The sequence below is a fragment of the Lynx rufus genome, unplaced genomic scaffold, assembly GCF_022079265.1.
Source record: "Lynx rufus isolate CCGP_SWC_20201006 ecotype Redwood Valley unplaced genomic scaffold, mLynRuf1.p SCAF_14, whole genome shotgun sequence".
Classification (NCBI taxonomy): domain Eukaryota; kingdom Metazoa; phylum Chordata; class Mammalia; order Carnivora; family Felidae; genus Lynx; species Lynx rufus.
The window spans coordinates 39,338,565-39,363,662 of record NW_025814828.1 but is presented as its reverse complement, the minus strand read 5'-3'; the positions used below and the strand labels follow the sequence as shown (position 1 = coordinate 39,363,662).

Below are 25,098 nucleotides of genomic sequence, written 5' to 3'. Positions count from 1 at the left end.
TCAGATAAAGGGTTAGTATCCAAAACCTATAAAGAACTTATCAAACTCAACACCCAAAAAACAAACAGCCCAGTGAAGAAATGGGCATAAGACGTGAATAGACGACACTTTTCCAAAGAAGACATCTAAGATGGCTAACAGACACATGAAAAGATGCTCAACATCACTCATCATCAGGGAAATACAAATCAAAACCACAATGAGATACCACCTCACACCGGTCAGAGTGGCTAAAATGAACAACTCAGGAAACAACAGGTGTTGGCGAGGATGGCAGAAGAAAGAGGAACCCTTTTGCCCTGCTGGTGGGAATGCAAACTGATGCAGCCACTCTGGAAAACAGTATGGAGGTTGCTCAAAACTTAAAAACTGAACTACTCTATGACCCAGTAATTGCACTACTAGGTACTTATCCAAAGGATGCAGGTGTCTGTTTTGAAGAGGCACATGCACCCCAAGGTTTATAGCACCACTATCGACAATAGCCAAAGTATGGAAAGAGTCCAAATGTCCATCAACAGATAAATGGATAAAGAAGATGTGGTATGTATGTATGTATGTATGTATGTATGTGTGTGTTTGTATGTGTATGTATATATGTATATATATGTGTGTGTGCACATACACATACACAGGAATATTACTCAGCGATCAAAATGAATGAAATCTTGCCATTTGCAACGATGTGGATGGAACTAGAGTGTATTATGCTAAGCGAAATTAGAGGAAGACAAATATCATATGACTTCACTCATATGTGGAATTTAAGATACAAAAGAGATGAAATAAGGGAAGGGCAACAAAAATACCATAAAAACAGGGAGGGGGGCAAAACATAAGAGATCTTAAATACTGAGAACAAACTTAGGGCGATGGAGGGGTTATGGGTGGGGGGATGGGCTAAATGGCCAAGGGACATTAAGAAGGACACTTGTTGGGATGAGCACTGGGTGTTTTATGTAGGGGATGAATCACTGGATTCTACTCCTGAAATCATTATTGCACAATATGCAAACTTGGATGTAAATTTAAATAAATAAATATACATTTACACACACACACACACACAAATAGGGAAAGCTACATTAAATAAATGATACAGGACTTCCCTCGAAGATGGCAGCAAAGTAGGAGAACCCTTGGCCTGCTTCCAAACACAAATAGAAAACTTTGTACAAATCATTCTAAATGCCCCAGAAATCAACCTGAAGACTGGCAGAACAAACTCCACAACTCAAGGTAGAGAAGAAGTCACATCAAACAAGGTAAAAGTGCAGACATGATTTAGAGGAGAAATAGATATTGGCTGCTGCAGAGCGGAGAGAGCTGTGGCTGGAGAGAAGAGTGAGAGAGTGAGATCAGAGCACAAGGGAATGCACAAGGAGAATGTTTCCCTATGGCCACTGGATTGGAAAATGAGAGGGGCTGAATTTCATGAATTCTTGCAACCAGATGGCCTTAAATCGAAAATTTAAAGTATCAGTGGGCTAGGCTGGCCTCTGCGAGAGTTCAGAGGCATCGAGACTGCTCTTGGAGAGACGGCAGGCAAACAACCCAGGCACACACAGCATGGAAACAGCTATCTGAAGAGCGCCTGGGGAACGCAGCGGGAAGATGATCTGCTCCTCTCAGAGCATGCCCATGAGAAGCAGTGTTCACAGAGAGATGTCTCCAGGAACAAAGTAGCTGGCTGGCACCATTCTCCCCCCACACTCCCACCACTCGGCATAAGCACAGAGCCACTAGCAAGAACCAGTGCAACAGGGATACTAGCTGCCTAAATTACTTACATTAAGCCCTACCCCCCTCCCCACTCTGGTGGAACTGCCCTTTATCAGTCACACTTACCTCAGCCCCAGTGCCATGGGCCCCTCCCCCAGAAGAACAGCACAAACTCCTGCCCACACCACATGTCCTGACCACAAAGTTCTGCAGGGTCTCAGTTCCAGTGGAGGTGATGACAGTTCTCATTTCACAAGCAGACCAGGGCACACCTAGTTAAAACCTGCTGCATTCAGGCCAGGGACACAAACTGCCTACAACAAGCAAAGAAATCCTCTGCAGATGACTGGCCTGAAGGAGAAAGCAGCCACGACACAATAGCAGAGTGCATACAGCACACAGCAGATACATTCCCTGAAGTGCCAGGCCCTGGACACTACATGACATCTTCTTCATAAGGCCATTAAGTTCAGGATCGTGAGACACAAGTGGCTTTTCTAACATAAAAGAAGGCAGAGACTTAGACAAAATGAGAACAGAGAAATTTATCTCGAATGAAAGAACAAGATAAGGTCATGGCCAGAGATCTAGGTGAAACAGATATAAGTAACAGAACTGATGGAGAACTTAAATCAATGATCATAAGGATACTAACTGGACATGAGAAAAGAATGGAAGACATCAGTGAGACCCTTACCACAGAAATAAAAGAGTTAGAATCAATCAGAGATGAAGAGTGTAATAAATGAGATTAGAAACAGGACTGATGCAATGAACAGCAGGCTGGAAGAAGCAGAGGAATGAATTAATGACTAAGAAGACTCAGTAATGAAGCTGAACAAAAGAGAGAAAGAATAATTATGCAACATGAGAACAGATGTAGGGAACTCAGTGACTCCATCAAAACAACAAAAGCAGACCCACACCAAGAAATATTATAATTAAACTGGCAAATGTAGTGACAAAAAAAAATTTTTTTAAACAAGACAAAATAAGACAGTTACTTATAATGGAAAACCCATGAGGCTATCAAGCAGATTTTTCAGCAGAAATTCTCCAAGCCAGAAGGGACTGGCATGATATATTCAAAATGGTGAGTGGAAAAAATCTGCCACCAAGAATACTCTATCCAGCAAGGCTAACATTCAAAACAGAAGGAGAAATAAAGAGTTTGACAGACCAACAAAAACTAAAGGAGTTTGTGACCACTAAGCCACTTCTCCAACAAATACTTACACGGGACTCTGTGAGTGGAAAAGAAAAACCAAAATTGACAGTATGAAGGTAGGAAACACAAAAGCAGTAAAAAGAAGATTTCTATTAAAAACTCAGTCAAACTAAAAGGATGTAAAATATAACAACATATACCTAAAACGTGGGGAGGACAAGAGTAGAATGAGTTCAAATTTAAACGACCATCAACAATGTAGACAGTTATAGGCAGAAGAGGTCATATATTAACCTAGAGATAACCACAAGTAAAAGAATAGTAATAGATATGCAATGAATAAAAAGAAATCCAAGTAAGGCAATAAAGAAAACCAGCACACCATGAAAGAATCAGAGAAAATCTCCAGAAACAAACACAAGCAATAAAATGGCAATAAATACATATCTATCAATAATTACTTTGAATGTAAATGGACTAAATGCTCCAATCAAAAGCCATCAGGTGATAGAATGGATAAAAGAACAAAACCCATCTATATGCTGCCTACAAGAGACTCCTTTTAGACCTAAAGACACGTGCAGATGGAAACTGAGGGGGTGGAGAAGCATTTATCGTGCAAATGAATGTCAAAAGAAAGTTTGAGTAGCGATACTTATATCCAACAAACTAGACTTTAAAACACAATAACAAACGTAAAGAAACCAATCCATAATTATACGATAATAATAGGGGACTTTAACATCCCACTTACATCAATGAACAGATCATTTAAACAGAAAATCAACAAGGAAACAATGGATTTGAAGGACACAATGGATCGGATGGATTTAACAGATACGTTCAGAACACTGCATCCTGAAACAACAGAATACATATTCTATTCAAGTGCACATAGGACATTCTGCAGAACAGATCACATATTAGGCCACAAAACAGGACTCAACAAACTCAAGAAGATCAAAGTCATACCATGCACCTTTTCTGACCACAATACTATGAAACTAGAAGTCAACCACAAGAAAAACTCTGGAAAGACCACAAATACACACAGGTTAAGTAACATGATACTAAACAATGAATGGGTCAACCAGTCAATCAAAGAAGAAATAAAAAATGTATGAAACAAATGAAAATGAAAACACAACAGCCCCAAACCTTTGGGATGCAGCAAAAGAAGTTCTAAGAGGGAAGTACATAGCAATACACACGCCCCTACCTCAAGAAGAAAACGCTCAAATAAACAACCTAGCCTTCTACCTAAAAGAGCTAGAAAAGGAATAAATGAAGCCTAAAGCCAGCAGAAGGAAGAAAATAATAAAAATTAGAGCAGAAATAAGTGATATAGAAACTAACAAAACAACAGAGATCATGAAACCAGGGGCTGGTTCTTGGAAAAAAATAGTAAAATTTATTAACCTCTAGCCAGATTCGTCAAAAAGAAAATACACACACACACACACACACACACACACACACACACACACAATCACAAATGAGGGGTGCCTGTGTGGCTCAGTCAATTAAGCATCTGACTTCGGCTCAGGTCATGATCTCATGGTTCTTGAGTGCAAGCTCCGCATCGGACTCTCTGCTGTCAGTGCAGAGCCCGCTTCAGATCCTCTGTCTCCCTCTCTCTGCCCCTCCCCCACATCTCTCTCTCTCTCTCTCTCTCTCTCTCTCTCTCTCCCCCTCCCTCCCTCCCTCTCAAAAATAAACATAAAAAAGTACTTTAAAAATTTTTTTTAAAAATGCAAAAATAAAATCACAAATGAGACAGGAGGAATAACAACCCACACCACAGAAATACAAACAATTATAAGATTATTATTATGAAAATCTATATGCCGACAAACTGGACAACCTGGAAGAAATAAATTCCTAGATATAAATTACCAAAATTGAAATAGGACGAAATAGAAACCATGAATAGACCAATCCAATCCAACAAAGAAATTGATTCAGTAATCAAAAAACTCCCCCAAACAAAGTACAGGAGAAGATGGCTTCACAGGTGAATTCTACAAAACATTTTAAGAAGAGTTCTCCTCAAAGGAATCCAAAAAAGAGAAAAGGAAGGAAAACTTACACATTTATTCTATGAGACCAGCATTAACCAGATACCAAAGCCAGATAAAGACACAAAAAAAGAGAACTACGGACCAATATCTCTGATGAACACTGATGAAAAATCCTCAGCAAAACACTAGCAAAGCAAATCCAACTATACAGTAAAAAAAATAAAAATAAAAAAAATAAAATCATTCACCATGATCAAGTTGCAAGGGTGGTTCAATATTCACAAATCAATGTGATAAATCACATTAACAAGAGAAAGGATAAGAACTACAGGATTATTTCAACAGATGCAGAAAAAGCATTTGATAAAGTACAGCATCCACTTATGATAAAATCTCTCAAAAAAGCAGGGTGAGAGGAAACACACCTCAACATAATAAAGGCCATATATGAAAAACCCCACATTTAACATCACCCTAAATGGGGAAAACCTGAGAGCCTTTCTTCTACGATCGGGAACAAGACAGGGATGTCCACTCTCACCCCTTCTGTTAAACACAACATTGGTCAATATAAAGAAATAAAAAGGCATCCAAATTGGCAAGGAAGAAGTAAAACTTTCACTATTTGCAGATGACATGGTGCTATACATAGAAAACCCAAGAGTCCATCAAAAAACTGCAAAAGCTGCTAACTTCAGTAAAGCTGTAGGATACAAAACCAACATACAAAACTCTGTTGCACTGCTATACACCAAAAATGAGCAGCAGAAACAGAAATTAAGGAACTAATTTCATTTACAATTGCACCAGAAACAACAAGATACCTAGGAATAAACCTAACCAAAGAGGTGAAAGACCTGTACTCGAAAACTATAAAATACTGATGAAAGAAACTGGATGATGACACAAAGAAGTGGAAAGACATGCCATTCCCATGGATTAGAAGAACAAATATTTTTATAATGCCTATAATACCCAAAGCAATCTACAGATTTAATGCAATCCTTATCAAAATACCAAGAGCTTTTTTCAGAGAGTTGGAACAAACAATCCTAAAATTTGTAGGGAACCACAAAAGAGCAACGAATAGCCAAAGAAACCTTGAAAAAGAAAAACATAGCTGGAGGCATAATTCTGGACCTTAAGTTATATTACAAAGCTGCAGTGATCAAAACAGTATGGTACTGGCACAAAAATAGACACATAGATCAACAGAATAAAAAACCCAGAAATGAACCCACAATTATACGGCCAATTAACGTTTGACAAAGCAGAAAAGAATATCCAATGGGAAAAGACGGTCTCTTTAACAAATGGTGTTGGTAAATTGAACAACATGCAAAAGAATGAACCTGGACCATTCTCTTTCACCATACACAAAGATAAACTCAAAACGGATTAAAGACCTAAATGTGAAACCTGAAACCGTAAGAGTCCTTGAAGAAAACACTGGCAGTAATTTCCTTGACATCAGCCATAGCAACTTTCTACTAGATAGGGCTCCTGCAGCAAGGAAACAAAAGCAAAAATAAACTATTGGGACTACCTCCAAATAAAAAGCTTCTCCACAGCAAAGGAAACAGTCATCAAAACTGAAAGGCAACCTACAGAATGGGAGAAGATATTTGCAAATGACATAGCTGATAAAGGGTTACTATGCAAAATATATAAAAATCTTATACAATAAACACCCCAAACACAAATTATCCAATTGAAAAATGGGCAGAAGACATGAATACACATTTTTCCAAAGAAGGCACACAGATGGCCAAAAGACACATGAAACGATGCTCAACATTTCTCATCACCAGGGAAATGCAAATCAAAACTACAATGAGAGATCACCTCACACCTGTCAGAATGGCTAAAATCAACAATACAAGAAACAACAGGCATTGGTGAGGATGTGGTAAAATGGAAACCCTCTTGCACTGTTTGGTGGGAATGCAAACTGGTGCAGCCGCTCTGGAAAACAGTATGGTGGTCCCTCAAAAAGTTAAAAATAGAAGTACCCTACCATCCAGCAATTGCACTACTAAGTATTTACCCAAATGCAATAATACTAATTCAAAGAGATACATGCACCCCTATGTTTACAGCAACATTACCTACAATAGCCAAATTATGGAAACAGTCCAAGTATCCATCGATGAATGGATGAAGATGTGGTATATACATAAATACTATGGAATATTATTCAGTCATGAAAGAGAATGGAATCTTGTCATTGGTAACCATGTGGATGAAACTAGAGAGTATTCTGCTAAATGAAATAAGTCAGTCAGAGAAAGACAAATACCGTATCTCCTATGTGGAATTTAAGAAACAAACGAGCAAAGGAAAAAAGAAAGGGAGAGGTAAACCAAGAAACAAGCTCTTAACTATAGAGAACAAACTGATGGTTACCAGAAGGGAAGGGAAGGGGGGGGTGGTGAAACAGGTGATGGGGATCAAAGATTGCACTTCCTATGATGAGCACCCCATGTTGTATGGAAGTGCTGAATCACTATATAGTACACCTGAAACTAATATTACACTGTAGGTTGACTAACTGGAACTTAAATGTGAATGTGAAAAGAATAACTGATATAGCTTTCCAAGAACAATTCCTAACATGACATAATATGTGTCTATACTTGGACATATGACATTATACAGAGAAATAAAATGTATTTAGAGATGGTATGACAATACACCGAGCAACCTATGAGAATCTAATTGTTAAATCTAGTAAAAACAGGTGTGTGGGAGATGACATCCCATTAAAATTATCCATACCTAAATAGAACTATTGTATCATCCAGCAATCCCACTTCTGGATAGATTTCCAAAGGAAACAAAACCATTATCTCCAAGAGACATATCTGTATTCCCATGCTCAATGCAGCATCACTGACAACAGCCAAGGCATGGAAACAACCTAAGTGTTGGTGGAAAGATGGGTGAAGAAACTGTGGTATATAAATATAATGGAATAGTATTTCAGCCTTAAAAGAGAAGGAAATTCTGTCATTTGCAACAACATGGGTGAACGTGGAAGTCATTATGCTAAGTGAAATTAGCCAGACAGAGGAAGACAAATACTTTATGGTATCACTTATATGTAGAATCTGGCGGGGGTGGGGAGTGGTAGGTGAGGTGACAGGTGTGTTAATTTACTCAATGCAATGCGTGTAATTGCAGAAATCCTTTCACAGTGTGTGTGTGTGTGTGTGTGTGTGTGTGTGTGTGTGTGTGTGTGTATCAAATCATCACACTGTGCAGTTTATCTTACAATTTTATTTGTCAGTTACACCTCAGTAAAGCTTAGAGGCACCTGGGTGGCTCACTCGGTTAAGCGTCTGACTTTGGCTCAGGTCACGATCTCACTGTCCATGAGTTTGAGTCCCACATTGGGCTCTGTCCTGTCAACGCAGAGCCTGCTTCAGATCCTCTGTCCCCCACTCTCTCTGCCCCTCCCCAACTCATGCATGGATGTGCTCTCTCTCTCAAAAATAAAAATTAAAACATTTTTTAAAATGCTAAAAAATAAAGTAACCCTAACCCATATTTATGATTAAATTTAACCAAAACATTTCTGGGCTCAGCCCAAATAGCTCCTGCTCAGAGAGGCCTTCCTTAACCACTCTTGTAAAAAAAAGTATTCCCTCACTTTTCTGTCTTAATCACAGTCTTATTGTTTAACCCTGTAAAGGTAATGTGGGTATAGGGCCCTCGGGGTTTGTAAAGTGATACTAAATAATGTCTACATTTATTAGCAGGGAGACTTTTTATATAAAGAAACTTTAATTCAATTATTTTGAGTACCTAGCAGTGGCCATTAACCATATAGGACTACTTAAATTTACATTTCAAAATTCCATATTTATAAATATTCCTACAATTAGCTGAACTATAAAAAAGTTACTTTCTATAGGGAGTATAGAAAGTATAAGCATTTTTCATATGCTTACAGTGTCATCTTTTGTCACCTAATAATTACACAGTCTCCTTGCCATGAATTTTGTTCTTCTGGTTTTGTTTTGTTTAATCTTAATGGGAACTACAATGTATCAAATGAAAGAACCGATGGAGGGAGGGCCCTGTCCCCATATTACCTTCACAAGATTAAAAAAATTAACACTAACAGACAACTTCTCATGAGAAACAATGAAAGCCAGAAGACAATGGAATGTAAATTTCAAAGTGGTCAAATAAGATAATTCCACCACCAGCAAAAACTCTCATTAAAAACAAAAGTGAGGAAACTTCGGCTTTGGCTATTGCCAAAGTTCACTAAGAACTAGAAAAGTTCAGGGAAAAAAAAAAAAATCAGAACTTCTCATTTTGAAGGCAGCAGAGAGCTCCTGAGGTAATGAGAACAGAAGGGGCTACGACTCCAAAGAAAGAACAACTTTGGAGAGGAACCTGATTTCTGTAGCTGCTTTCCCCCTGGGGCCCTTGCTGATTTGGCAAAAATCAGCAGTTGGCAGAAGCTGGGATCAGCATTGGCAGGTAAAGGCTGATCCACAAGCTGATGTAATTCTCACAAGCATCTTCTCAAGGTTGATAAAATCCCTAGATTAGTAGGGTGCATAAATTCTTCTTCCTAGGGCACACACACCCATGTGTTTTGGGGGAATCAGGGGCACAGCAGATCGAAGTGTCCAGGAATCTGATGTTAATTTTTTCAAGCCCTCCATGGTGGCATTGAAACTAAAGAGACCTTACAAAACAGATGCACAAACATGACAGTATTTTTTCCCCTAAAGAGTGGTTATAAAATTTATGTTTTGGGTAAACTCTGATTACTCAATATTTTACTTTCATATCAAATTATAACTGATTTTCCATGCTACTGCCTGGAGTAAATGTCTATGTGTTATGCCTTTATCAGACAACTAAGCAAAGTCTGCCATACACAAAAACAAAATGTTCTAATTAAACAAAAAAAGGTTTGTAAGTATAGCAACCATAAAAGTATTTATTGGTAATTAGATCAAGAGAAGACTCTAATATGGCTTTTAAATGGTGACACGTGGAAGGAATATTTCATTCTTAACAAAAAGTAAAACTAAATAGCAATGCATTATGACAACCACCTATAAACATTTTGCAAAGAAAACTAAGCATTCTACATTAAGAATAAGAGAAAACAGGGGCGCCTGGGTGGCGCAGTCGGTTAAGCGTCCGACTTCAGCCAGGTCACGATCTCGCGGTCCGGGAGTTCGAGCCCCGCGTCAGGCTCTGGGCTGATGGCTCAGAGCCTGGAGCCTGTTTCCGATTCTGTGTCTCCCTCTCTCTCTGCCCCTCCCCCGTTCATGCTCTGTCTCTCTCTGTCCCAAAAATAAAAAAATAAAAACGTTGGAAAAATAAATTTAAACATGAAGACTTAATTTAAAAAAAAAAAAAAAAAAAAAAAAAAAAAAAAAAAAAAAAAAAAAAAAAAAAAAAAAAAAAAAAAGAATAAGAGAAAACATGGGGCGCCTGCATGGCTCAGTCGGTTAAGGTCGAGACCTTGTGGTCTGTGGGTTCTCGAGCCCCACATCGCACTCTGTGCTGATAGCTCAGAGCCGGGAGCCTGCTTCAGATTCTGTGTCTCCCTCTCCCTCTGCCCCTCCCCCCCACTCATGCTCTATGTCTCAAAAATAAACATTAAGAAAATAATAAAAAAAGAGAATAAGAGAAAACTTAAACACAGTCATTTAAAGCTACAGATAGTTCAAAGTTTAGAGGCAAAACATATTAAATGAAACTTCTTCATACACAGCAAGTACTGTTTCACTAAGTAAAATCTTGATCACATTTAATGAATATAAAATATATGAAGGAGACAGTGTCCAGAATCCCATTAAAATACATATATGTCTGATTTCACTTATGAGTGATCACATTTGCTTAAGTAAGGTAAGTTAAAACACTTACCTGGGTTTCATATAAGTGGGCAATGTGAAATTGAACTGCAAAGATGATGGAAAATAAAAATCAATACCATTAGAGTAGTGTTTAGGGTAAATTAAAGAAGAATATAAAATGCCAAACATAAGCACAGTCTACACTATAGAGATTCAAGTAACAGAACATAACTTTTATTTTTAATAAGACAGAATACACAAGCAAACACACTCAAGAACATGACACAAGAAGCTGTTTGTGCCACATGTATTCATTGTTGGTAATTATCAAAATTTGTCAGTTTAATTATTAAAATCAACATTAAAATCTATAGCAAGTGAGTATATTCCTTACAACATTCAAAACTGTAAGATTAAGCAAAGAAAACTCTTATAAATCTATGCATATCAAAACATGGTATTTTAAAAACAGAGGTCCATGTCAATAAAATATAGTAAAGTCAGTATTTCGGTTAAAAAAAAAAAAAAGTACTAGAACCAGAATTATTCGAAAAAAAAAAAAAGACAAACCACTTAGAAGGCAAGAATAGTAAAGAGTCACAAGATTAACAAGTATGTCTTGAAAATCAAATAAATATACTTGAGCTTCTGTTTGTAGGTCTTCCTGATATACTGCATCACCAAAGTATGAATGATGCAACAAAAGCAACAATGAACCAGGAAATCAAAACTGGATTCTAGCTACTTTAATGCTATAATTTCCATTCTTCAATGACAAACCTCTTTTTTAAATGTTCCATCTACCTGGATTTCACAGCTGGATTTCAAAGAGTCTGGGAGCCTATCAAATGTATATGCAAAATGTTTATGTGCATCTTTGAAAACAAGGTCCACACAGCTATCATCAAGTACTCACTGAGGGATGCACCATGAAGTAACTCTCTCACTGATTCTCCTAACAGTAAGATTCACCTGGGAGGTTTGTTAAAAATAGAGATTCCTGAGATTATGATTCAGTGAGCCTGGGGCAAGGCCTAGAAGGCTGCCTTTTTAATGGGTTCTGCAAGATATTCTGATACCTGTTCCCTCGACCAGCACCTGGGAAGAACTAAACTAAGTAACCCTAAAAAGCAAAACAAACAAATGAAATATATAATGAACTTTAAAACCAAACATTTTTGGATCGAAAGTAAATACTACATCTCTCTCCATAAACAAGTGTTAAATATCACACATTAATCAGAGATGAGGCAAAACAAATATCTTTAGAAAATGAAAATCAGTTTTGTGAAAAACACATAAAAATAATAACAAAATTTCTACATATAGAGACATCCCCTTTATCCATATCTGTTGAGGGCTTTTCTTATTCTGCACTCCCCCTTTCCAATACAGCTCTCCTTGAGATTCAAGTTCAAATCTCACCTCAGTGCATCACTGGAGGGAGACTGGGTTACAGGCTAAGAGAACGAGAAAGGGATGGAAAAACTATACTCATTTCCTATCTTCTTACACCTCTAATAAAGGTGATAAGGAAGAAAAGAACTAGCTAGCTAGCATCCCACTACCGCCTTTAACTTCCTCCAAGCTCAGTCCCTAGGCCCTCCATCTAGGGCCCCCCTAAGCAATGAATTACTAAATCCAGTGTCATCTTTTGTAGTGTGAAAGTCACCACATATTTAAGTTGTTAAAAATCGTCTTCAAGTGAAATATAACCATACAACCAAAAAAGCTCCACTTGGCAAGTCTCAATTAGAAGTGGAAATTTTTAACAAAGATTGCCATAAAAGGTTCTGAAATTAAACTTTATTCAGAAATTATATATTATTTTTAGAATTAAGAGAATTAATTAAATCTAGAGGAAACAATTTTATCCCAAGGGACCAACATATAATGAAAAGTCTCACATCACCATGATTCTGCTTTTTAAAACACCAACTGTAATTAACCCCTCTTAAAAAGCTCTAGACGCAATAAGTGTATCTACTTACTTTTTAATTGCATAAATGAACTGTGCCATAAAATACAAATATCTCATATAGACATTTTTTTAAAAGCTTACTTTACTTTCTATAATTTTCTGATCGTCTGAAGTATCACAAAGTAACATGGAAGATTTCAAAGAGTAGTCAAGGTCTGTGGCATACACAAACAGGTGATGACGTTAAAAATTCAAAGAGAAATATGCTTTGCAAAGATAATAAGAGCCTGGTATTTAAATAGTAATAATGTCTGGCTCAAAGTAGGTAATCTACATTTGTTAGTGCTCTGTGAGACATCAGCCATTACCATGGCTATCATGTAATCACACAGACTGCCTAAAATAAACTACCCAAATCAACTGAACTATAATGGCCTAATGTCTCTAAATAAAGCCTGTTCCCTTCCATCACAGTAACCAGCCTTATAGCACAGAAAGTCCTGAGTCCAGGCAAACCAGGATGTGGGTTACCCTCCCTCCTATTTCCCTTCTCAACAACATACAGAGAGAGAGAGACAGTAAACTTGAAAATGTATTCATGATGGTTCGAATATCCTCTTCACGTTCAACAGGAAAAGTTTTCTGCCCAATGGTACTCATTCTACAGATGTAGGTGTCTTCCTCTCAAGCAAGAGCAAGGACCTACAACTGAGATTTAACTTCAACAGAGCAGAATAAAATGAGGATTTACCAAAATAATTAGTCTAAAGTTTATGAAACATCCCTCAAAAGTTATCATTCAAACAGACATACAGTTATGAGAGTTAGCTTTAAGGTACAAGATATAACCAATTAAATGAAAACGAGCTGTTCCCTTACTCCCATATAATTAAGGAAAAAGTATAAATTAACATTTAATAAATGTATCGGAGTTAAACTTTTTTCTAATCTAACCTCGTTTTAGAAACTACAATATTGCTGCCGCCATTTATTCAGCAAACACACTGATCGGTAGCAAATCCTGAGTTTCATTTAAAGAAAACAGAAATCTTTTATGTTTTCTCAGGAAACTGCCTCCAGTAGAAGCATGATATAATTGGTCTGGCTTAGACGATGATTTAATCCACACCATGTCGTAATTCGTGTACTAACAAGTTACATTCTAATTTCTACAGTCTTTTCACGTACGCAATCATTTTCTTAGGCATTTTTAACACTGACACTACTTTTCACCTGATGTCATTCTATGGAGTTAAAACACGAAATCACTTAGAGCAAAATACCGACTTTCTAAAACCTAGAATCCTTTAACCTGAAATTTTCATTAAGAATGATTCAATTTTTCATACACTCTAATTAAAATTTTAATATTTCAAGAAAGTTTTAAAGAAATCGAGCTTGAACCCAATGAATATCCTTTAAACTTTTATTGGCTATACTGTAGAGAACACTAAATATGACAACACATGCATATTGATAAACACATCATAATCAACCCAATCTGCTTTTGGAAAGAGACGTACACAGAAGCAGAAAATAACTGAAGAAAACCACTGTTATCGGAACAGGTTTCTCACACACATTCTTTCTGAATTAATTGAAAAATGTCACTTCAAACTTTATATATGATGTGTAAAGCTGTAATAAAAAAAAAATCAAAGGAGTATTCATAATTACCAATAATTTTAATACCACACAGCAGGAATCGGTGAGCTACCACGTAAGAATCTCTGTATACTTATTTTTCCTAAAACACTGGCAAACCCTGTTTTTAATCCCCCCAAGTCATCTATGATATAATTAATGCATAATCAATCTTGTTCATTAGGGCAGACAATTTTAATTCAACTACCCAGTTCACTGGCATATCTATTTTAGACACAGGCTGTTCACAATAACTGGTCTCACATGTTCCATCTGTACAAGTAGCCATGGCAACCAATACAGTTAGATTCAATAATTCTAGAAGAAAAATTGCAAAGGAGTTTATCACTATCATCATCATCACCATCATCATCATCATTATCACCATCATTACTACTATTATTTGCCATGAGGTGATCTGAATACATGTAGAAAACTATTACTTAAAAATACTTACTTTCAGCATTGGACAAAGTGCAGGGATTGCAGTCAACCAAAGCTAACTGAAAATGCTGCAAGAAGAGAATGAGAAAATCAGTGCACTAAATTCAGTCATATACATGTGCCTTAATTTCCAGGTACGTAAGGTCTAACATAATCATGAAACCATGCTATGCTAATAAAACACACTAGACAAACAGCTAGAATTACTTTGTACATTTATTGCTGATAACCTGCTGCTGGGTTACTTTCTTGAGACAGGTGAGAATGGAGAAGTAACTTTAATCAAGTTATTGTATGTATAATTTTGCTTATATGAAAAAAGCTTCAGAAAATGCCTTCAGGTAAATAGTAAGTATCAGGTCTAGAGCAGTTTAAATAAGTTTAAGACCATTATTTTAAAAACTGAAAGTTAGGGGTGCCTGGGTAGCTCAGTCAGTTAAGCGCCCGACTTCAGCTTAGGTCATGATCTCATGGTTTGTGAGTTCAGCCCCACACCAGGCTCTACTGTCAGGGCAGAGCCTGCTTCGGATCCTCTGACCCCCCCTCTCTCTCTTTATCTCCCCACTCACACTCTCTCTCAAAAATAAATAAACATTAAGAAAAAAAAACTATCTGAAATACTACCAAGGATGCATCAAATAGCCTGTGTTCAAGCTCCTCTATGAAATATAGTTTTCTTTTTAGAATGCATATGCTATTATATATGTAGGCAACATTAAACCACGAATAGTTTACAGTACCCATTTATAACAAGATCATATAAACCTGCCCAAAAAATACATGCTAAATTCAGTGGATAACATGAATTTTTAAGAACACAAACCATGATCAAGGACACTGGGTGACATGTGACATCTATTTTATCAACATTAAATCTGGTGTATAAACTAAGAAAGAAAAACGAGTACCAGAGTTGGTATAAAATCCTTAAGATAAAAAAAAAGTAAATCTCTTTGAACTCTGAATAAAAATATTTCCATATATGTATATTCAAATTTTCTGATTCTCTACAAGTTTTAACATTAAAAGTAATCAACAGCCAAAGCACAAACCCATTAAAAAAGTATTTTGACCACAATAAGCTCATTCTTCTCCACAACCCAAATATCTAAACAGTTGTATTTCTCACAACTATTGGACAAACTGAAAATTGATACACATTAATGACAACTTCTGGATGTAAACTCCAAAAGACTTTATCGAAAGAAATAATCATTAGCAAGCTTTCAGTACTATATTTCAACACAGAATGAACAAAACTGCACTTGGCCAACTAGAACCCTCCATTACCAAAAACAAACTCATGTCAGCTACCCAGTATTACAGTGAAAGAAAGATGAGAAGGCATCATTTGGTATGAACACAGCAGCTATCATATTCCTTCACAAATGTCTGTTATTGTGCAAGCATAATTAGGCTAGCCTACATCTGCAGTACTCTTTAAAATTTAACGGTTGTAATATTCTGACTGGACAAACTACCAACAAAACGACTATAACCCTTAATTATTAAATATTTAATCCATTCAACAAATATTTATCAAGTGTCTATAATGTCCTTAGGCCAATGCAGGCACTAGGAATACAATGATCAACGAAACAAATGAAAAGTTATGTGTCATGGTTGACTAAGTGAAAAAAAAAAAAAAAAAAAAAGATCCAACATCTGAGCACTTCAAGAACTGCTTTTATTAAAAAACAAAACAAAACAAAACAAAAACAAGGAACTGCTTTTATTTTCCCTTGGCCTACTAAGCAGATTGTATATACACTCAAACATCCCTTTAGTGTGCTACCATAGCAATAGATCCCAGACTATTTTAAACAGTACTCGTACAACTGAATCTAATATAACACTGTATGTCAACTATACTTCTATAAAGGAAATAAAAAGTGAGCACTATGAAAGCAAAGCATGCTTTATAATCAGTTGTCCTCCTCTAGGCAAAAAGAGGAGCCCAGTAGCCACACATTCAGACTCTCCGACATTCTTAAGTCTAGTCGATCCTGTTGGCATATGCTTATATTTAGGTAAGAGCAAGCAAGCAGACCTTCCCTAACTGAGCCATCAAAGGATACAAACTGACCTGTAAAAAAACACACTTCGCGATGGCAGTATTGTTAGTTTTACTATTACAATGACATCCCACAAAGAGCACAGATGCATAATTCAAATTGCCTAGACTACATTTCATCTATCAATATGCAAGGTCCTGCAATGAAACCTGGCAGAAGCAGTTCTGGACCATGTTTACATAATTATCAATCACTCTTAAAAGCACCAATGAAGTCACTGATGTATCATTTCAAACCCACAACACAGTGAAATATTAAACATTTTCAAATAGCAACAGTATTAGAAAAATTACTTGGCAAAAGAGTACATATTCAAAAACATGAATGTGAGAATGAAAGAACTTAACAGAGTAATTACGAAGTATAAGCAACTAAGAAAACTAAAAACATAAAACTACCCCATACAAAGAGAAACAATGATACGCTTTGCAGTAAACTACAGGCAGATCAGGGACTGGGGTGGGAATGACATGACCTCACAGTTTCATTTCTAGTATCTAAACCAGATGCAAAAGAGATGTACCTATTAACATATAAACCAGCAGAAATGACTATCAATTATAATAATCAGCCCCAGGATCTGAAAATACCAAGGTAAAATATCCAGGAGCCATCCCTGCCACCAACAGAAGCAGCCAGGAAACATTTGCACCCCACCCGGAAATACTGCAGTACTGAAAATGACTATTGCTGTGTGAAATAGTTATTATGCGGTAGAGGCTTCTGCAGTTCAAAGACTACATACAAACCTCAAGGCAGAAAGCATTCTACTGAAAATTAATTTCCAAGCAAGATTTACCTAACATGTTTTTTTAATGTTATGGTGATTTTCTTTTTATACAGCGCTTCTGGTCCACTTGAACAAAAAGGTTCTATTCATAATAATTTCTGTTGACGCTTTTATCACCAAAGTTACCTTTTGTTTTAAAAGCTTTTCACTTGTTCAATATTTCAAAATAACTTCACAGCATTTTGCTTTATATAGACTAAGGAACTTGATTTCTATCTGGAGGAAGAGAATCTATATTCATGTAATTAACATGGAAAACTCAAGTTTCAAGACTTTATTTCTCTTTAAATTGTTTTCCTTCTAGCTGTAGAGTCTGTCCTATCTCATAAATCTTTCCAATTACAGAACCCTTCAACTATAGTCCCAATCCTGAAGACAAGCAGTGATATAACTTGTTTTTGTAGTTAAGAAATTATTTATGTATGTATAAGTTATTAAAATTTGGAGCAATGTTTGGATTCCAGATCCAATCTCGGATGTTCTGACTCAGTGGGTTGGGGCTGACAGCCTGCAGACCAGAAAAAAATCTTCTGTAAGTTTTTCCAATGCACAATTGGGGTTAAATGCCACTATTTTCAAGTTTTTAAATTGTGTACTTGCCCCCGAAAACTTTACTTCAGACCAAGTAGGCAAGGTAGTTGATACTGTTGACTATATTCAATTAGCACAGGCATGGCCTTTTCGGAATAAAATGATGGCAACGCCAGGCACACTGCTATGGCTACACATCTACAAAACTGAATACGTGGCTCACTGACATTCATGTTCTCACAGAAGGTTAAAAGACAGGGGCGCCTGGGTGGTTCAATCGGTTAAGCGTCCGACTCTTGGTTTTGGCTCAAGTCAAGATCTCACAGTTCAGGGGATGGAGCCCTCCCTGTGTTGGGCTCCGAGCTGACAGCGTGGAGCCTGCTTGGGATTCTCTGTCTGTCTCTCTGCCCCCTGTCCCCCGCACACACCCTCTAAAAACATAAACACACTTAAAAAAGAAAACAGAAGTTTAAAAGACAATTCCATAATGGAATCCAAAAGATGTAGATGAGGGAAAAAAGAAGAGAGGTACTTCAAGCTGAGGAAACCACTTATTTTTACACAGCCCTTATGAAAGAGGGTTTTGCGGACGATTTTAAATGAGAAAAGGGAAGGTACGTCACGTACTCTTGCAAGTCACTTTTTTCATTGTTACAGACTGCCACAATTCTAAAAGAACAAATTAAAGCCAACAAATTCATTCCTAAACCTAACAGTCTATGATAAGTGGATGAGACTAGGAAAAGGTCCTGAGACACGATGGCACTTTAGGGATTTGGTCTCTGAGAGGCAGATGCAGAACTGAAACTGGCAAGTTTTGGCAGGGTTGGGAGTCAAGTCCCTCTGCTGGCTAAGCTGATCTGACTGAGGTTCTTTCACAGCCCTCAAACTCAAGTTCTTCTGATTCTCTGTAATACAAGATTATTCCTAACTGTTTTGAGGAGAAACTCTACTGCACACCAGTAACTAACAGCTAACACATCCTGGCAATCTTTACTCAAAAAGGAAGTTTCCCATCTGGTCTCCTCCCAAAGTATCCTTAACAAAAAAGTCAGACAAAAGACACTGTAATACTGAAGATGTTCCAAGTCTTACTACTTCTTTTCACAGCCCTGTTTTCTGGCTCTAGACTTCTATCTGTCTATACCAATACTTGATGTCCCTCAGGTACCTCCAACTCGATAAACTCCCAAAGGACTCATCTCCATTCAAAGCCTTTTCACCTCCCAATCCCAAAACCTGCTGCTTACTTTACCGCCTACAAAAAAGTGAATTAAGCCAATAAATGAGAAATCTATTCCAACACTGAATCAGTTAACAAATGAACTAGTTTATTAACTCCTTAAGATCTACAAAATGTATGATCTTCCATCCATGCATCCACGGAGAACCCCTTTATCCCACACCTTTTTTCTGTCACAGTGTCCTACTTGTCTCCCAGCTCATTTCTATTGTATTTTACCAAAGTACAGGTATACAACTGACCAGAAATTTTAAAACACTGATTCTAGTATGTGTCTAATCTGTGTACACAAATGATCAGAGTACAGGATGACTTCTTTTCCAAGTTCTTTAAATCAAGTAGTCTACAATTTGTATTCTTATCAAAATAAGACACATTTACACCAATAACAAATACAAGGAGCACACAATATACATTTTACAAAGGGGATAAAATGATGATTTTTTTTTTTAATGTGCCATCAGATACACTGAATGCTTCATAAAGCTAGCTGTTATGGGTAAACACCAAAAAAGATGCTCTTTGGTTGGAAAGGATTTCTTGCAGGTAAAATATATTTGAGGAGAGAAAACTGAAATGGGAAACCTGGCCCCACTCTAACCCATCCATATCAGAGACAATGGTTACTGCAGATCTATGAGCAGTCATGTCCTTTTCAAACATGTATTTTGGAGGAACTGAAGTACTTCTGCTGTTTATATTACTTTACGCTTAAAGGTATGTAACAGAACTCATGGCAGAAATGAGTATCAAGTTGGAAAAACAAAACTAGGCTGGCAGAGTGGAGAAAGCAGTATGAAGCGGCTAGATACACCAATTAGGAGATCACCTCAGATCAGAGAATACTATCTAGGAAAGATTAAAAGGTAAAGTACAAGTTGAAGAGTAGAGGAAAGAGGAAAAAGCCGGGCAATGATTTTTGCCCACAAGTAAGTAAAAATGGACAGGGGACAAAATAAACCGTAACGACCATCCTTTGCCAAAAGAACAGCGATGTTACATTCAGGTGAAGCCGAGTTCTACTGCCAATGTGAGAACTAGGGAGATGTTGTTTAAAGGCACAAACTTGCAACTAGTAGATAACTAAGTCCCAGAGAGTTAATGCACAGCACAGAGATTACAATCAATAAATACTGTATTACAAACTTAAAAGCTGCTAAGAGACTAGATCTTAATTGCTCTCACCATACACGCATGCACACTCAAAATAATATGTGATGAGGTAGAGGTGCTAGCTAATGCTACAATGGTAATGACATTGCAATATATATAAATGTACCCAAAAAAAGGTGGTGTACACCTTAAACTTACACAGTAGTGTTATATGTCAATTATATCTAAATAAAGCTATTTTTAAAGAACTCAAATTTTCAAAATGCCAACTAGAAGAGTCAAGCTATTGAGCGTCATGAAGTATTCATTATTAAATAGGGCAGGGGTAGCCACAGAGAAGTATTAGCAACTGAATTAATAAAACTATGCTGCTAAACCTTCAACAAGGAAATATTACCGACATTTTAGAAACTTAAGGCATGGTTAAAATTACTTTAACAGCTAGTATTCAAATTCTAAGCAAGTATTTTTAAAATAGAGTTCACGGTATCTTAATTAAATGAATTTATGTATTTATGTATTCTACATTAAAAAATAAATTATAAGGATGCCTGAGTGGCTCAGTCGGTTAAGCGACTGACTCTTGATTTCAGCTCAGGTCATGAGTTTGAGCCCCCACATAGGGCTCTGCACTGACCGTGCAGAGCATGCTTGGGATTCTCTCTCTCCCTCTCTCTGCTTCTCCCTGCTTGTGCTCTCCCTCTCTCTTAAAATAAATAAATTAAAAAAAATTTTTTTTTAATTTTTATTTAAAAAAATAAAATAGGGGCGCCTGGGTGGCTCAGTCGGTTAAGCGTCTGACTTAAGCAGCTCAGGTCACGATCTTGCAGTTTGTGAGTTCAAGCCCCCCATCGGGCTCTGTGCTGACAGCTCAGAGCCTGGAGCCTGCTTCAAATTCTGTGTCTCCCTGTCTCTACCCCTCCTCCACTCATGCTCTGTGTCTCTCTCTCTCTCAAAAATAAAATAAACATTAAAAAAATTTCAAAAGAAATTAACACTGGTACAATACTATTAAAAATAATAAAAATAAAATTATCAAAGATAGGAGGCATTGTCACAGATTACAAAAGTGGTTTCTAAAAGGAAATACATATCCTTGTGCCTTTACTGATTCCTTCTGCCATGGCATAAAAAATATGACAATAAAAGTCCTGAGTCAATAAAGGGTATAAGATCAAATCAGACACCTGGAAATGAAGTAGTTCCTGAAGAAGAGTAAGGGAAAAAGAAAGTGAAAGTGCTATTTCACTCAGTGGTTTCATGTCACATATAATAATAGTACACGGGAGACAAGCCGAATGAACTGGTGAATGGGAACATTTAGAGAATACAAATGCACTGTCAGTTTGTAGAGAAAAAAAAATTTTTGTTAAAAGGTGATAAATAAAGCCAACCTCTCCCCCTGCCCTCCATTTTTCCAGGCCTTCCTACGAGAGGTATTTATCATTTCACAGCCTCTTCCATTTCATTTATCTATTCAAGAAACACTAAGCACTTGGTAAAATGCCAAACTAACGTGCACATCTCATTTGAGTTCAATCCATTTCCTTTGAATTGTGTCTCTGTGACACAATGGTAAGTCAGTACTTACCATCCTTAAATACCAAATTATAAGGGAACTCATACTGGTATCTAGCCAATTACCCACAGGTTCTCATTAAAAAACGCCACAGTCTTGGGGCGCCTGGGAGATTCAGTCGGCTGAGAGGCCGACTTTGGCTCAGGTCATGATCTCACAGTTTGTGCGTTCAAGCCCCGAGTCGGGCTCTCTGCTGACAGCTCAGGGCCTGGAGCCTGCTTCGGATTCTGTGTCTCCCTCTCCCTCTGCCCCTCCCCTGCTCATGCTCTGTCTCTCTCTGTCTCAGAAATAAACATTACAAAAAAAAAAAAAAAAAAGCCAGAGTCTTTACCTTTAAAATCCAAAAAAGTTCCAATGTTGATATATTTAGGGACATGTAAATAAGATATTTGTAAATATTAAGAACATGTAAATATTAAGAAGAATTTCTACACAATCTTCATTAAATGAAAGATACTCTGGCATTAACGGACTGAAGAATATGGGTGTTATTACATCTTATTTTGCATTTCCTTCCTTCACATGAAGGAAATAATTAACAGTCTGCCAGGATGTGAAAATTGGAGGCATTATGTGAAACTATTTGTCAAAATTAGTGTACTTTTATTGAAATAATGATCATACATTGCCTGAAATATGTAACGAATATAAGCAATTATCATTAACGCCATTAAAAAGTAATGAAATAAAACATATAATTAATTATATGGCGTAAAGAGGCAACCAAATCCACCTACGGGGTTATCATCTGAAACAGGGAAGAAACACAACAAACACACATGACCTCTCTACTGGCCACCTTAAAAGTAACACCATATGACCGAAAAGTAAGCTGGGCATTAACTTCATATTTCTGAGGATGGGCAGAGTGACAAAAGTATTAAATTCTAGGATGGGAAAATGGGTTTCACAAACAGTATCTAAGCTGGTCTCAAACGGAGGAGTTTTAAATACGTAGTAGACAAACTGAGAACTGAAAAGAGAGGGCTGAAAAAAAAAATGACAGATACTTTCACATACATATAAATCTTTACAATAATCTTGTAGAATGGAGACAGTTACTCTAGTACTATAGATGCAGAGAGAGAGGATCAGAAGAGTAAGGCATCTTGCCCAAGATCACACAATTAGTCATAAGGCAGGGCCAAATTTTAAAACCAAATTTGCTTGCTATGAGAGCTGTTTATACAGTACCAAACCAGAATGAATCTGTTGCAGAGATACATTTTGGTAACAAAGTTATTACCAGAGATACAAATAAAACAGGAGGCCCTGGAATCTACTTCATGTGTAGGTGAAAATAAGAAATCTATTATGAAAATAAACTGCATTTTATCATCGAAAACCTGTATACTCTATATCCCTCTTCAGGTATAAGGGAGAAAGAAAATGAGGTGCAGAAGACCTGACCTGTAATGGACCGACTGTCCACACTGCCCCACACCAAAATCCTCTTTTTTTACCCAACCCTCATGCCAGTAACAGTGTGTTGAGGGCACTGAGCTCTGCTCAAAAACTGGACATAAATGGTCTACAGAGCAACCACATCTTTGATTTAAAAAAAAAAAAAAAAAAGAAAATCAATTGAGAATGGCCATGGGGCCCATTTCTCACCTGTGACATTTTGCAAAGTGAAGTATTTTTGAAGGATCAACACGAAGTCATGATCTTTCTTATTTATGACATGATGATCAGATATCTGCTAAGCACTTATCATATGCCAGCACTGTACTAAGCACCTATTCCTCTGTTCTACAATACCTTTCTATAGGAGACGTGAAAAATGAATCATCCCACTTTGATTATATCCTGCAACTTTACTGAATGCATTTATTACTTCGAATAGTTTTGTGGTAGAGGTTTTAGGGTTTTCTACATTTCACTTTGATTATACCTGGCAAGCATCCTTAAGAACAAGCCAACACAGAACAGAGAAAAAAATGAATCCTTGATGAAAACTTGCATCAGATGAATTAACCATTCCTGAAAGTTGTACTTCACATTATACAAGCTACTTTTTTTTTTAATGTTATTTTAACCAGCTTCATTTGGGAGTTCCTAAGCTTGCAGCCCAAAGCATCTATACCAATAAAGTGTGCTTCTAGGAAACAGCTTCATGTAGTGGTTAAGTCATCAGACATTCCACATCTACCCATATGAAACTAAAATACTAGCTAGCCACCTAAGGGGAGAGAGACCTTCGGATTTCTACCTTCATTTGCACTAAATGTTAAGCACTTAGAATACTATACTCAAACACCTCCTCCTCGACCAAAAATGATGATTCCTAAAATTCTCCTGAAAACAGACAGGGAGTACTGGAGAGAGAAGCCTTAAAAAAAAGCTAATGTCAAAATGAGATCAAAATCAAAGGCAACCTTCTCATTATGGAGAAGAGAAATAGCGAGGGTTCCTAAAACTTATTTTTTCTATGCTCACACAAATGAAATAAACATCAGAATGATATCAAGTATTTTAACAAGAAAACTGTACTTACTGAGGTAAAACAATTTTGCTAATATTGCTATGACCTGAAGGTTTGTTAGCCTTGAACTATGCCTGAACAAACAGAAGTTGTACACAGGAAGGTCTCTGTTGAACCTGACTTAGCAGTAACACTTGTTGTTTCCCTTGATTAAAGAGGATTTTAAATATTGCCACCTTCGTGGAAAACAGAGTTCTGCAACCACAGAATTATGTAAAATGCCACGGTATTGATGTTCAGAGATAGCCAAATTCTATAATATGGTAAACTTTATAGCCACATTTACCAAACTGCTGTCAAAAACACTTCTGCCACACATAATAGTCATATTGTGACAAGATTATAAAATGACCAAATAAGATTATTTTGTATTTTAAGACATTGTAAGAGTCTTTGTTAGCTCCTATATACTGTGGATGTCCAAGAGGTAGTTAAAATATGCAAGGTAGCCTATCTGAACTTATTTTCCATTTCAAATCCACTCATAACCCATAGTACACAATTGACTCTTGAACAACACAGGTTTGA

General features: G+C 36.9%; 1 protein-coding gene across 10 annotated transcripts in view; it reads right to left on the bottom strand.

The window, feature by feature from the left end:
- Window positions 1-25,098, bottom strand: part of KDM6A (lysine demethylase 6A) — a 207,142-nt gene that overhangs the window by 70,794 nt on the left and 111,250 nt on the right. For all 10 annotated transcript variants that reach the window (XR_006961456.1, XM_047076109.1, XM_047076106.1 and 7 more), the window contains exons 7-8: window positions 14,768-14,822; window positions 10,816-10,850 (exon numbers count right to left, since the gene is read on the bottom strand). Coding sequence is in view for 9 of the 10 variants with exons in the window: in XM_047076109.1 (XP_046932065.1) it covers window positions 10,816-10,850; window positions 14,768-14,822 (90 nt within the window). In the remaining variant the exon portion in view is untranslated. The remainder of the gene's footprint in view (window positions 1-10,815; window positions 10,851-14,767; window positions 14,823-25,098) is intronic.